Source organism: Leptosomus discolor, chromosome 11 (genome assembly GCF_034619465.1).
Source record: "Leptosomus discolor isolate bLepDis1 chromosome 11, bLepDis1.hap2, whole genome shotgun sequence".
Lineage (NCBI taxonomy): Eukaryota > Metazoa > Chordata > Aves > Leptosomiformes > Leptosomidae > Leptosomus > Leptosomus discolor.
Genome location: NC_141401.1, coordinates 17,664,984 through 17,679,426, shown reverse-complemented (window position 1 = coordinate 17,679,426; position 14,443 = coordinate 17,664,984). Strand labels below are relative to the sequence as shown.

The 14,443-nt window shown below is 52.4% G+C and overlaps 1 protein-coding gene across 1 annotated transcript; it reads right to left on the bottom strand.

Moving 5' to 3' along the window:
- Positions 1-3,332: 3,332 nt before the first annotated feature.
- DUOXA2 (dual oxidase maturation factor 2) lies at positions 3,333-8,223 on the bottom strand. Its single transcript, XM_009951172.1, has 6 exons — positions 8,077-8,223; positions 7,879-7,936; positions 5,676-5,810; positions 5,330-5,543; positions 3,994-4,208; positions 3,333-3,538 (listed from the first exon to the last, which is right to left on the bottom strand). Exons 1-6 carry the CDS (start codon positions 8,221-8,223, stop codon positions 3,333-3,335), a joined length of 975 nt encoding a protein of 324 aa, XP_009949474.1.
- Positions 8,224-14,443: the final 6,220 nt, after the last annotated feature.

Here is a 14,443-nt window from a genome sequence, read left to right as displayed (position 1 = left end):
AAACCAAATAACTGTAGACACATAGATATGAACCAAAGGAGAAGTAGAGGCCCTGCAACAGCACCCCCATCCTGAAGGCCCCCGAGAAGTCTCCTCTGCCCAGGGATGCTCTTCCCATCAGGAAGCAGGAAGAGTAAGTGGAGCTGTGCTCACCAGGGTGCCTGTATCCACCACCTCCTCTTGGTCTGGGTTGAGGAGCAAGTTGGCAAAGAGGCCCACTATTTAGTAGGTTGCTGGAGGTACCAGATCTTGGATTTCAGACCCATCCTGACACCCCACAGCTTAAGCTCAATATAAGTCTGAGATGTGCTGGGCTGTACATTGGGCTGGAAACAGCACAGTCAGGGAGTTGATTGGTTGATTCCTGCTTCTTACAGTGCCTACAAACACCCCAAACCACAGCCACCAGCCTGTGAGCAGCCTATGAGTTATCGGTGCTCTCGTAGCCCTCTGGAAGGAAGACAAAATGTTTCGGTGAAAGGGAAGGAGAGGGCAACAAAGGCAAGAAAACACACAGTAAACAGGATATTGGAGGATCGCCATGCAAACAAGCTGGGGGGATATTGGAGGACTTTAGCTACTGGAGTGACCCTGGGCATGTAGAAAGTTTGATGGGATCAATCCGCAGCCCAGCAGAGAGGTTTGCAGAGGGACCACCATAGGGCAGGCCCTCTGGGGAGGGGATGTTCAGACGTGGCAGGCTGCCCCATCCCACTCTGGATGGAAGAGCCTTCAATGAGGACCTAGAGGACCCACCAGGCATTTAAAAATAGGTTGGAGCTGAACTCCTTGGGCTTGGGAGACTGCAGCCAGTTCCTAATGGCATCTACCAGGAGATGCTTCAGATGGACTAAATCCAAGGTGCAACAACCCCCTTTTATTTATTGAATTGGAATTCAACCCTCATAAACCTTTGCCTTTCCCTGGCATGTTCCCCCTTGCAGCCCAGCCTGGGGGCAGGGAAGTGGGCAGCTCTGCTGCCTGCTAGATGGCACGGTGGCTGCATGCCCTGGTGCAATGAGTGCCTCCAAGCATGGGAACCATAGTCCTTGGAGAGTCCCAGGCTGTGCTCTCTGAGACATCTCAGAGACGCTTGCAGTGTTTGCTCCATTGATGGCACTGACTCTCTGGTTAGATTCCCTGGGCAGCATGGGGCCAGAATAAGCCTGGGTTAAGAGCCAGAGATTTAATGGCAATTATTTTAAGTCTTGTTGTCCAACAACGGCTCAGTCCAGCCAGGAAACTGAGCCAGGAGCTGTGGTGGGCAGAGGAGGTAGGACCCGCAGCAGCACAACCCAAGGGCTGTACAGCCACAGCTCTTACAGTGCATGTGAAGAAGCTTCTATGACAACATGTAGTGAGGCAAGATAATGATCCTTGAGCAATGGCCCTTGTGTGTGCACCTCCTTGTCGCGGCAAGGGAAGAAGTCCTCCACCTGCAAATCTCCTTGCAGGTGGCCAGCCCCCGTGACACCACCAGCCCCTGTTGTCCTAACCCCCCGCTCTGCATGAGACACAATGCACGAAGGGGTCTTTGCGTACCCCATTATGACATTGCCACTGCTCAGCTGGCCCAATGCAAGGTCTGCTAAAGAAATCCCAGCCAGTCCTGCGTTTGCTAGGAACCAGGCAAGACACACAGAGATCTGTTTATTTGGGTTCATGCCCCTATATGTCTGATGCAACAGGCCAAATCTTTTCTTCTGATGAGGGTGCTTTGGGCAGAGGAGGGGGCAGGGAATCATGCCTAAAAGCAGGAGATGAGGCTGAAGAGTGCCAGATGGGGTGGCAGAAAGGATGGGAAACCTCCCAGCCTCCTGTGTTTTCAGGGCATGGGATCTGTCCCACACCAGCCCCAGTAACTTGTGGTTGGTTGTAGCACCTTCCCATGATGCCTCTGGACCTGAAATGTCTGGATGCAAGAAAGACTCAAGAAAGGATCCTCCTTTTCCTGAGAGAGATTTGTTGGTTTAATCTTATGGCTCTTGTCCTGCCACTCAGCCAGTTAAAGTCCTTTTGAAGCTCTGCCACATCCCTACAGCATGCTGCTCCCTGCAACAAGGGTTTCTCAATGGCTCACCTTGACACGTGCCAGTGAGCCTCGTCCTTCCTTGGGGGCATCTCTGCCAGGGCAGCTTCTCTCCATGGGAAGGATTCTGCTGCTGGGGCCTCACATGCAGTTGCCTGCAGATATGTCCCACAGTCTCCTCTTAAGAAACCGGCCCCCAAAAATGCTCTAAGTGTTTCAAATGAGAGGGGTTTTAATAAAATTTTATTGAAAATAATAATTCTTGTGCATAACAAATCACAGTAGTGCAATGCAAATATCATGTGAAAGAAGTAAGTAACAGTGAGCGTCTTCTCTCACAAAGAAAAGAGCGAAAATACTGAAATTATGTCCTTTACAATTAATTGGACTGAAGCTGCTCAGGCCTCCAGCATTCAGATATGGTGATTTCCCTGTGCCAGCCCATGGAGACTTCATCAGGCCAGTAGGTTTGGTGCCAGAGCCCATCTTCTGTTTGTAATAGCACAACTTGATGTGCTTCCCCTCGGCTGGGTCTGACTTCTGGATTGTGTTTCATTGTGAGCCCAGCCAGCCTAAGCATGCTCCAGCTGGATGGGGGTAACTTCATTCTTGCCTCTCCATCCTTTCTTGTGGCATCTTTCTGGCCCATGCCAGACTACAAGTCTTATGTAATAAAGCCCATGTCTGAAAGTGAAAATAATCATATCACCCTATCCCCCCGTGGCAAACTCCATCATTCATTTACTTGGTCTTGATTTCTGTAGCAGCTTTTTTACTCTAGCTCATTCAGCATCCAGCCTGACAAGTCTGGGCTCTGGCTCTCCTAGGTACACCTAAAGGTCTACACTAAATATCAGTGCTTGGGAAAGAAATGAGTGGGTTTAATCATTGGCTTTTGGAGTCACAGGTGCTCCCCATGAGAAATCTCACCAGTGAGCTCAGTTTCCAGTGTGAGAACTGGCCACAGGAGACTCACTGCACCAAGATGTGCCAGGGCACGGAGCACAAAGGGCACTTCTCCTGGGACAGAGATCCCCAGGTGAGTGTGCAGTGCAAGCCGCTGGAGCTGTGAGCTGCCCTGATTGCAGCCTGCTGGCTCTCTGCAAAGCCTGCCCTTTTCCAGAGGGCACAGTCAGGGAGATACAGTCTGCAAAGGTACTTCTCAGCAAGTACCTATCCGAACGTGGACTTGCACTCTTCAAAGAGAGCTGGATGGGGAAATGGGTCACTGAGGACATCAAAAAGAGTTTGTGCTCTGCCCTTTCGGGCCCACCTTCAGGGAAGGAGTGGGGAAAACTTTCTTCTAGATGCTGTTGGTGTTGAGTTTGGAGGGCTGAGGAGGAGACAGTCCTTTGTCCACAAAATGACATACAGGGTTGACGTACACTTCAGTCATTTCTTGGCACTCCTCTGTTTTGTCCTCACGGAGATCAAAGAAAGTTTTCAATACGTCCAACTTGAAGAAGTGCAGTGTGACAACGGTGATCCCAGCCACAAAACAGAGCAAGCCTGGAAGACAATGTACTTCCTGAGAGCATTCCTGTAAACACCAGCACACTTACCACCCCATACCCCTTCTCTGATGGCCCCCTGCCAGGGGACAAAGCCTTCTCCTACGGAAGATGACCCTCTACTGTATGAAGTGGCTTCAGGTGCTGTGCTGAGCATCTTAAGACGCAGGCATGGGTCTTAAAACCCAAGCAAGTGATCCCCACCTCCTTGCATTACTGCACTTTAGGGACTAAAAATCCTTCCACCATCCTTGAGATGGGGACGATGTTCCCCCTTCTGCCAGCCCTCTCCACGTCTCTGCCAGGATCTGTTTTGCCAAGGCACGGGCTGGGGCTCTGGTGGGCTGCACTTACTGAGCTTTCTCACCTCCATTTCTTGGGGGGGGAAAGCACTGGGACTCTTGCACACCCAGAGGGACAATGTGGTGTGCCCTGATGTAGCTTGGTCCTTACCAATCACTAGCGTAAGCCAGAAAGATCCCCCATAGCCTGTGTGCAGGGCTGCGGTCCCAAACTGTATCGGGCACATCGGGGAGTTCCTCACAGTGGAGAATGAGATCAATGAAAAGATCATGAAGGCCCCTGTGACCAGGAGCATGTAGCCTCCATAGACTAGGACAGGCATAGAGAAGAGCATGTTGGAGATGAGCCAAGTGCAAAAAGCCACCCTAGAGACAAAAGAAGACCAATGGATGAGTTGTGCAAGTGCTACGGACTAGGATGCTCCATGTGAGGATTTCCATGTGGGAGGAGGAATCTGGGCTCCAGGTCGCATTGTATGAGGCCAAGAAGATCTGTGGGCAGGATGGAGTGATCACTAACCTCCCAGGCTGAGCAAGCAGATGTGCAATGCTCACACTGCTAGACCCAGAAGGCAGAAGCCCGGACTTCCTCTTCCCATTGCTCAGTCCGCAGAACATAACTGCCTCAAGGAGGTCATGGCAACCCACTCAGAGTATCTAGACCATCTCAGCTCCCTACCCTTCCATGTGTGGGGCAGTGCAGACCCCAGAAAGCAGCACACAGGACTGGGGTAATTGCAGAAGCAGGCATAGGTCATTTGCAGAAGCTCTGGACTTGAATGAGGAGATGGGTGACAAGGGAAGCCTTCAACTATAGGCCAGAAGCTCTTGCCCCATGGCATTGCCAGGCCCCTTTCCCAGCTTCTGCATCCCTTCTGTCAAACCCAGAGCAGGTGGAACAGAACTTTAATGGCCCTTGCCCTCCACAACCTATGGTAGGCGGGACCATCTCCTGACAGCTAGGGACCAGCTCTCCCTCAGCCCAAGTGAGCAGCAACATGTCGCTGCCCAGCAGATCCTGCTAAAGAGTCAAGGTCGACCCCACAGTAAAAGCATCATCAACTTTTCCTCATCTGGTCCCACTCCCAGATGTCAAACACCCTCACAGATGGGGATGGGAGAGTTCTGCACATGCCCATGGGCCAGTCTGGGCCACCAAGGACAGCAGCTTCAACTCCCTTCATGGGGATGGACCCCTGCCATCATCACCACATCACGCCAAGGATTTACACCATGTTCCTCTTCTCCTGTGCCCAGCCCTGGTGGAGCTGATCAGCAGAGAGAATGAGGACCTCCTATCTGCACACCCCAAGGTGCCTACAGGGCCACTGATTTGACCGCAGACCTTGCTGAGGCCCCTCCAATGTGCATGGCTTTTCTCCTGGCAGCATGCAATCACCATCCACCTTAGAGGCCTAGGGACAAGGCAGCAGAGCCCTTCCCACATCCTGCATCTCCTCTGCCTGTACCAGGAGAGAAAGTCTCACCAGAGACTGGCCGATGCGTAGTGGCCGGAGATGCGGTACTGCCTGTGCACGCTGCAGGGGCTTTGTGTGGTGAACTTCTCCGCCACGTAGAGGATGGGGCTGGGCAGGCCCCTCTTCAGGCCTTCACCATAGCTGTGGTCATAGTCTGCATCGAAGCTCCAGGCGAAGTGCTCATTGTAGTTGATGGTCTCATTGACCTGATTCACTGGGTTTCCTGTCAGAGGGAGAAAACTGAGATCCTGCTGTGTCCCAGCCTCCACATAGTCCAAGGCCACCCACGGAGTACTTGGAGACCTCCTGGGGCCATGGCCGCTCTAGAGCTGCAGACAGGGAGCATCAGACTCACCCATGAGAGTGACGTTCACCCCTGCTAGGCCGACATGCAGCCCGATGTCCACATTCACCAGTGCATGGCTGAAGGCCTTGTAGGAGGTATTTGCCTTCACCCAGCCGGTCTCCCAGTCCGCCGTGAATTGGACAACTGCCAGGAAAAGTAAAGCTGGTGTTAAAGAGGGGATGGTCTCAGGCTTTGCTGTGCTCAAGGGGGGGATTATGGACGAGCATGAACGCGGTGTTCCCACCATGGCACTGCAAGGGAGTGTAAGGAGGGCAGGAGAGCTGACTCAGCCATGAGGACGTGCCTCAACCAGCTCCCACACCCTGGCGGAGCTCATGTTCTCCCCTCGCTGAGCATCCACTCCCTCAATCCAGGAGTGAGGGAGCTCAGATCCTCAGTGACAAACCCCATGACCTAACTCCTCCTTGCACACCTTCTCCAGGACTTCCCTGCAAGCTCCCCACCATGGCAAGCACCACACCCCCAAGGACAAGGCTCAGAAATGAGCCTGTTCCTCAGCCTCAGGGGTGAGTTTCATTCCAAATATTAAGCTCCCTAGACCACACTGTTAGTGAATAGTGAAGATCACTGTCAAACGCAAGTGGTGGGAGAGGGGTGGCAGGTGTCATCACAGCTCTGACAGTCATTTCAGCTGGAGGAAAAAGAAAAATTTGAAGTGTTGCTGGTATTTGGTTTTTGGAACAAGGTATCCTTTTTTTGAAACACTTTCACTTGGTGGTGGGCTTAATTTTCCATCACCTAAATGAGATGAAATTGAAGGTGATGATTTAATCTCAGGCTGAATAAGAAAACCTGCCCAAAAATAAATTCAGCTGCTGAATCAACTTGTGAGGGCACTGATCCAGTAGCAGCTCTGCAGGAATGTTTTCTAGCTGCAGGGTCGAGTATGCACTGCTGCTGCCAGACAGAAACCCTGATGCTGGCTTTAAAACAATTAATTCCTCCTGTGTGCCCAAGCAGTGCCCGGCTGCATCCTTGTAACAAGAGCAGCACTGGATGCCTCTCCAGGGCTGAGCCTGGTTAAGGCTGTGGAGCAAGCCGTGGCCTCCGCCCATCTGCCATTTCCAGCCTGGCACCATGTTCCCAGGCAGCTCTTGTGGCGTATCCCAGCACCTGGACATCCCCAGGTGGAGGGTGACCACCACAGGCCAGACTGGCCCATGTGTCAGCCAGCAGGGTCCTGTGGCTGGTCACAGCCTGGCTATCTCCTTCTATTGCCTGGTCAAACCTGAGACTGAGTCATTTAGGTTGTGCTTCATTATCCCTCTCCAAGCAGTCTTGTAACCTACCCTGTCCTTCATAGCAGGACAGTTTCTTTGATTCAGGGTCAGGGCTGGTTGCTCTCCCCATCTGGCATCTTCTATCCCCTCAGTACATCTTTTGCTTGCATGTCCTGTCGCCCTGTCCTGGTTGGAAATCCTATAGCCTGGTTTCCATCACCACTCCCATTTATTACAGAAGATTTCCTGGTTCCTATTAAGTCAAATCCTCTCCATCTCCTCCTGCCTTGCTCTTTGGAAGGTCTTACCCACCTGCCTGAACTTCTGCCCTGCCCGTCTTTTATTTCAACCTGTCCTCTCCACATCACTGCAAGGCTCCCCTCATCCTCCAAATGTCCCTGGCCACAGTCTGAGCTGCTCAGCTGTGGTAAACTACACCTGCGTGAATCTCTGAAATACAGGCAAGAGTAGCAGGTTCGGTGATTCCCTAGCAAGGACCAAGCTTTGCCGTGCCAGCATTCCCGCTTGCGTGCCTCTGCCCAGGTGCTGCTGCAGAGATCCCCTGGTTGGTGAGGCAACAAAAGTGAGTTCACTCTCTGCATTTCATCCGTGGTTTTGTGGTTGTTCCTGCATCCTGCCTGTGTCAGCTCACAGACACAGTTGGAGGAACATGGGGCTGTGCAGCTCACTGGAGCTGGGGCTGTTGAACCTCCACTGTGCAGTTATATCAAGCAAAGCTCCCTCTTGATTCAGAAGTGACCACGGATACCTTCAGGTGCTCTCAGCCCCTGTGCCAGGCATTAGGAAGCTCTTTTAGGAAGCTGTGTAAAGCAGGCGTAGGATAGACTCTGCAACCAGCCTCATCCAGGCCACAGCTGAGACCACCAGCTCACATTTCGCAGATGCAGACCCTGCCCCAGGGTTTAATCCTTCTCCCCAGACCCACTCTCTGAGGACTGCACAGCACCTACCGACGATCACCACTCCCACGATGAGGCTAAGGAGAACCCGGAGAGTCCAGTACAGCCTCTGCAGGAAGAGAGGTGGGACATCAGGCAGGGAAGAACAGTCCTGTCTGTCCTCCTCCCTCACCCTGAACCAGTTGGGAGTGTTCCAGCATCCAAAACGTGGGGAGTAGATGCTTCTCCCCAGGGAGAGGGGTCACGCACCGCCCGTCCACGGATGCCTGGGATGATGAGCAGGAAGCTGCAAGTGAACGTTAGGAAGACCACGATCACTGTGATGATGCTGACGTCGAACACGGTGGCCTTCCTCTTCTGCGGGTAGAAGGGGTAGATGCCGTCAAAGAGAGTCATCCTGCACCTCCTGGAGCCTGCAGGAGAGAGGCAGTCACAGTGGGGACCCTGCACTACCCTGCCTGACTGCCTCGAGCCTGTGGTGGCCAGCCCCAGCTCAGCTGTGGAATAACCACCTGCAGGAAGTCCACCTCAAAACTCCCCTGATGGAGAAGGAAATGTGATGGCTCAAGGAAACAGGCAAGCTGAAATACTCCCCAGCAGAGAAACAAGCCACCAAAAAGCCCTTGGTGGAGGAGAGGAGGTGCCTGGGGCAGGGCTCCACCAGCCTGGAGGGATTGTGGCAGCCCGGGGAACCACAAGCCACTGTGCTGCTGCAGCCTGAGGAGCAGTCCAAGCCCAGAAACCTGTTGAGCAGCTCCGCTCTGGAGAGCCAGGTCTTTCCCTCCGGCAGATGCAGACAGGGCTTTCCACTTTGTGGCAAGCCCTTAGAGGAAGTCCATGAGCCAGTGACCACCGGCTGACGCAGCCTTCTCCCAAAATGACAAGGAAGCACCAAGAACATGGATTTCACAGTAGCAAAACCATCCCCAGCCAAGGGGCCACCATTGCCAGGTGGAACAAAGCCCACCACCCCCATCTCCACCCCATCTCCTTGAAGAGACTTTTCCCCAGGAGCTGCAAAGTACCATCTGGGGAGGGAGGACTGTTCCTACACTTGGTCCAGAGGGGTCAGAAGCAACCCCTAGAGGTGGGATGTGGGTCCAAGGAGCATACGAACATCAGGAGCACATCTCAAGGCTAAAGGGAATTGAGTTACACAAGATGACGAAGTGTGTCATTCCTATAGACAGCTTTGAACTCCCACCAACACTTTAGTTCTAGCAATTACAGAGCTTCTCCATTCCTGGGTTAGGTCTTTCCTACCAAAACTGATTACATACTTAGTCCTTTTCTTTTGCTTATTTAATAGCATCTCTGCATGTAACTACCCCGGGAATTCTTCTAAAGTCAGGGAATGCCAGAGCTAATATGAGTCATGACCAAATACAATTTCATTCTGTCCCTGCATGGAGGAGTTGATTTTATTCTCATTTTCTGAAAACAGTATTAATGGTATTTTTAGGTAAGATCCAACCCAGAGCAATTCAGTCACAAAAAAAAAAAGTGGGTCCCAAATCCCTAGAAGTGGGTGGGGATTACAATAGGCATCATAAAACAGTTTACCTGGGCTGTTGAAGTCACTTTTCAATGCATAAAGCAATATTCGGTGTCAGAATAATTCTCTGTACAGCAAACAGATCATTACAGCAAACAGTTTAACAAAGACCGGGTTTTTACAACTGCCTCACAACAGATCTGGACCTGACCTTGTCTTGACTCTCTGCTCTGGACTACCAAAGCTATCATGTACTTACAAATCTTGGTTTGGGTTATTTTCCTGCAAAGCCAAGCCCGGAGAGGGGCAGCCTTCAAGCACCATTCCTGCTTGATTACCTGACAAGCAGGAGCTGTAATTGATTCCCAGTGCTACAATGTCCGACTGAAGTCCAGCTGTGGGGTCCTCAGTCCAGCAAATGTGCCCACAAAACAGTCTGAGCAGCTGTAAGAGAAGAAATCAACAAAGAGTTTGCCTCAGGACAAGTCAAATCTTGATTACTTGAATTCCATTGGTTTCATTATATCTCTGCCCAAATTTTGTGTGAGATGCAATGAGGGAAGGAATGATTTGCAAGTCTGTATGCAACATAACGCAAGTCTTCACATCTTAAAACAGATCAAAAATACGTAACAATTGAAAACCCAGAACATAACATGGAAAATATTGCATTGTTAAATCCAAATTTAACTTTCAAACAAAGTCAAGGGATGTCTGCATTTCTTCTATACTTTGCAACTTCCAGGAATTGTTTTGTAGAGAATTTACAAAGAAACAACTCTTTCTGTTGCTGTCTACCCAATTTTTCTTGCTTGATTACCCTGCACAGAAGACCAGCTCCTTGGCATTTTTTTACAGCTTTGAAGTGGAAAACTGGTGCCTGCAGCTCAGGGCAGGAGAAACTAAAGTTGTTGCAACTTAGAAAGCATCTCCCATGCAGAAGCATGGCTGTGGCCTTAGAGACCCTATGGTTTCCTCTGTCACAGTGTATGGAGAGGGAAAAGATCAGAGAAATCTTCAAGGAAGGATCAGTAATTTAGCAGAAATGGACAACTTACCTTTTGTTTAAAATATTCTGGACTTGGCAGGGGAGAAAAGCAAAGGAGACAGAAAGTTTGCCCAAACCCCCACAGTTTTTCCTTACAGAAACCCCGTTTTCCTGCCCCAGAATGAACCGAGCTGGAAGTGCCCAGCTAAAAGCTCCTCACAGCAAAGCCAACAGCGATCCTAGATGGGATTGCTCAGGGCTGCAGATCGGTGTTTTCCATTGAAACGATGGAAATCCTGTCCCCTGAAAACGGAACGATCAGCGTTGTAATTCAGGGATGGCGGGGACTCACTGCCTCTTCCTGCCCCTGTTAGAGGGTCAAACCGGGATAGGCAACACGGCTGGGTTAACTCAAGATGGGGATGCAGCCTCTCCCCCCCACCCTCGCCTCGCCTCGCCTCGCCGCGACCCCTCGGGCAGGGCAGGCAGCGTGCGGGGGCTGCTCCCCGGAGGGCGCGAAGGGCTGGGGCAGCAGCGCGGCGCCCCGGCGCGGCGCAGGGGCGGGCGGGCAGCGGGGCGCGGGCGGGGCGGCGCGGGGGGCGGCGGCCCTTTCCCACCTACCTCCCTGCCGGCGGTGGTGGCGGCGGTGGTGGCGGGGCTCGGGCGGCACCGTTCCGCACCGCGCTCTTATAGGCGGCGGCGGCGGCGGCGGGCGCGGAGCCCTATGTAAATGCCGGTGCGGCCCGCCCCGCCGCACTGCCCGCCGCACCGACAGGCAGGTGAGCGCCGCGACCGGGGGTGCTGTCCTGGGGGAGCGGGGCCATGCGTGTCTCCTCTTGCGGGGAGGCTGGGGGAGTGGGGCCACGCGTGTCCCTCCTCCCCCCGCGCGGGGAACCGGGAGCCAGGGCCATGCTCGCTGCTCCTGCTTGGGGGAGAAGCTGTGATGGGGCCACGCGCGGGAGGAGGGGAGAGGTCTGGCCACACGTTTCTTTCCTGCGTGATGGACAGGGTGGGGTGAGTCCATGTGTCCCCCAACCTGTGTGGGAACCAGGGTGCTGGGCTACTGGTGTCCCTGCCTGCTTGAGGGGCAGGGCACAGGGTGAGACAGGGGTACACGTCCCCACCTGCAGTGGGGATCAAGGGGCCAGGGCCACTGGTGTCCCTGCCTGTTGGGGACACACACCTACATTGGGCACTAGAAGTTTGGGGCCACCCCCATTGCTGCCTGCACGGAGGACTGGGGGGTCTGGGTCACGTGTGAGGACAGAGTGGGATGGGGTCATGCATGTCCTCACCTGCAGGGTGCGACGGAGCCACGCTCATCCCTGCCCGCATGGGCACGGGACATCGTGGGGACAGGCAGGGACCCCTTACATCCCACCAGGGGAGGGAGTCCGTGCTGTGCACTGTGGTGGCATAGGGGCATATGGCCCCAGGGGTGTTCCCAGGTGGTCCCCATGTGCATGCTGTCCATAGCATGTGCACAGGTTTGGGATTTTCCAGATGACATCCAAGGCCTGTTCTGAAACCTGGCTGGCTGGTGGGGGAAGGTGGCAGTTCCCCAGTCTGTCCCACCAGCACTGGGGAGAGCTGGAAATAAGCTGTGACTAACAAGGATCGCAGGGGTCAGGCTCCAGGCTTCTCAAATACCTTGAAACTGCTCTCCTCCACCTGGATGGTCACATTAATTCTGCAGTGGGGCTGCTGCCCTCTCAGGATGCTGATATGCCTCACAGTCCCAGCTGACAGGTGGCTCTGGGCAGAGGTCAGGAGACACTTGGAGGCTGAAGTCCTAACTTTAGGGGAGCCAAATCTGCTGAGGTGGAGCTGGAGACCCTTGCTCTGGGGGAAGCCATGTGTTTGCAGTCTCTGCAACATGGTTTTTAGAGGGGTTTGAAACTCCAGGCCTTGATAGGGCACAGGGATCCTCTCTGATGGGAGAAGACAAGGCTGGGGAAGCAGGTGTGTGATTTCACTAGGTGCAGAGGGAAGGAATGACTTTCCAAAGTTGGCACAGGGAAAAGCAGAGACTGGAGGACTCATCAGACCTTACAAAATTCCTGGAAAGCTTGACAAATCTGTGGGAATAATCCAAGCTTGCAAAGCTTTCCCTCGGCAAGCTGCACCATGGGCTTCCAAGGTCAGTCTAGTTTCATTATGTCAAGGAACTCTGTGGGTGGTTTGCAACATTTGGGAAGCAGGTGTGAGAGCAAGAGGCTCTTTCTGGAGAAGCCTGGCAGCTGATCCTCAACACATGGGGGAGCACACTGGGGCATATGAAGCTGGAGCTCTCAGCTGAAGCATTGGAAAGGAGCTTGTGGGACAGCTGAGTGCCACTCATGAGATGCCCGTCTTCCTTGGGCATGAGGTCCCTAGCCCAGATCTGCATGTTCCTCTTCTTGGATGCATCCTGTAAGGACTGCTGTCACTCAGCCTTGCCTGTGAGGAGGTTCCCAGCAATAGCTGGAGAAGGTTTGATAGGCAGGGTGTCAATGTCTCCTCATGCCTTTACAGACCAAGTTCTGCCAGTGAGAGCTGCTCCTGGGGAAGGGAAATGGTTCTTGAGGTTTGGTTGGGAAAGACAATGTGCCCAGTAACTTGTAGAAAGACATAAAGGCAGTCTAGAGGCATGGAAGAGAAGTTCCATGCTGGTGGGAAAGGCCCTCAGAAGTCCATGGTCCAACCTACTGCTTGGAGCAAGACCACCACTGTCACTGTATCACGTTGGCCACGGTTGAGGCTGGAAAGCCTCCAGAGACCCTTCCACAGTCTTGGATTGACTAGGGAATAAGTGGGTTTTCAGAGCTGGGCCACAAATAGATGAAAGTGCATGAGAACTGACATGTCATCTCATGGCTTGGGTCAAGAGCAGTTCCCATATCTGAGGAAATGGGAGGTTTGTTCAGTGACAGAAGGAATTTTAAAACATGTTTTCTGCTGGAGGTCTGTGAGAAGACCCAAGGGGAAGCAGGAGACATGTTACGCTGCAACTGTGGTGACATGCTTTGAGCCTTGGCTTTGTCCCATGTTTCCTGAGCAACTTTCATAAATCTTCCGTGGCACCTTCAGGCCTTGGGTCTAGATGGCGGTTGCAACTCTGTACATTTTGAGTCAGCAGGAGATAAATCCAACTGTGTCTATGGGGACTCCCTTCCTACAGCGTGGGAGGTCATGTGGACCTCTGTGCACAAGCAAACCACAACTGCTGCAGGTTGCTTGGGGTGTCTCCAGTGTGCAGCCCTCCACGTCGGTTTCAGCAAACAACAGGCTGTTTCAATGGGGAGAGCTTTCTGGCAGGAGAGTCCCATGTGGTTGGCGATGGTGACTGGGCTCTGCCGCTCCTGGCAGATCTCCATGCTTCACTCATTGGCCAAACTTTTGTGTTCTTCCTATGGGATGGGGCTCATGGAGCCTCTGGTTCCCACCAGCTCCACAACTCAAATCTCATGTCTACAAGACCGCACACAGCAGAGGGTTGTGGGATGGCAGAGCTCTGGGGACCCTTCCAGAGGGGCGTGCTTCAGGACAGGGGTGGCACTGGGTGAACAGGAACACCACACAATGCTGCTCTTAGCAGCTCTGAGGCCTTCAGCAGCCCCAGCTCCCATGTGCATAGAAGTGAGGCCAGAACAAAAATGCAATCAATGCAGAGGTATTTCAACAGCGATTTAATGTTAAATCCATGTTATGGAAAGCTAACAAAGTGGTTTGCTTGTTATAATGTTTTGTGAGGTGCAGGGCACAGGTGAGTTGTGAAGGAGGAGGAAAGTGGAAATGTCACTTCTTGAGAAACAGCTTGTTTTCTAATGCAAAAGGCCAAAAGTACAGAAATCTCTGGCAGAAGGGAGTTAACACGGGTTATATGCTATGCTTACAATGCAGCAGTGAGTGTACAGCAATTAATGTGAGCACAAATGACAATATTTAAATCTCAAACCACTTCCTTTGATTAGTGGACAGCATACTTAGTGACTCACATTTTACAATTTGTGCCACTGACAGTTAAAAGTGAAAAATCCCCACTGCAGTTCTCAGCAAATAAAAAATAAAACCTACAGAGCTTCAGGCAACATGTAAGCCTTTCTGAAACCATCATTTCTTTAAGTTATGATTAAAACAATGAATTAAAGTAA

What these genes read in the sequence shown, in the direction of transcription:
- DUOXA2 (XM_009951172.1), bottom strand. Translation starts at nt 8,223, where the DNA reads ATGACTCTCTTTGACGGCATCTACCCCTTCTACCCGCAGAAGAGGAAG. An exon ending in CGTGGGAGTGGTGATCGTCG is followed by an intron (nt 5,811 to 7,878) that starts GTAGGTGCTGTG and finishes TTTTCCTGGCAG; the next exon opens with TTGTCCAATTCACGGCGGAC. An exon ending in TACGCATCGGCCAGTCTCTG is followed by an intron (nt 4,209 to 5,329) that starts GTGAGACTTTCT and finishes TTTTGTCTCTAG; the next exon opens with GGTGGCTTTTTGCACTTGGC.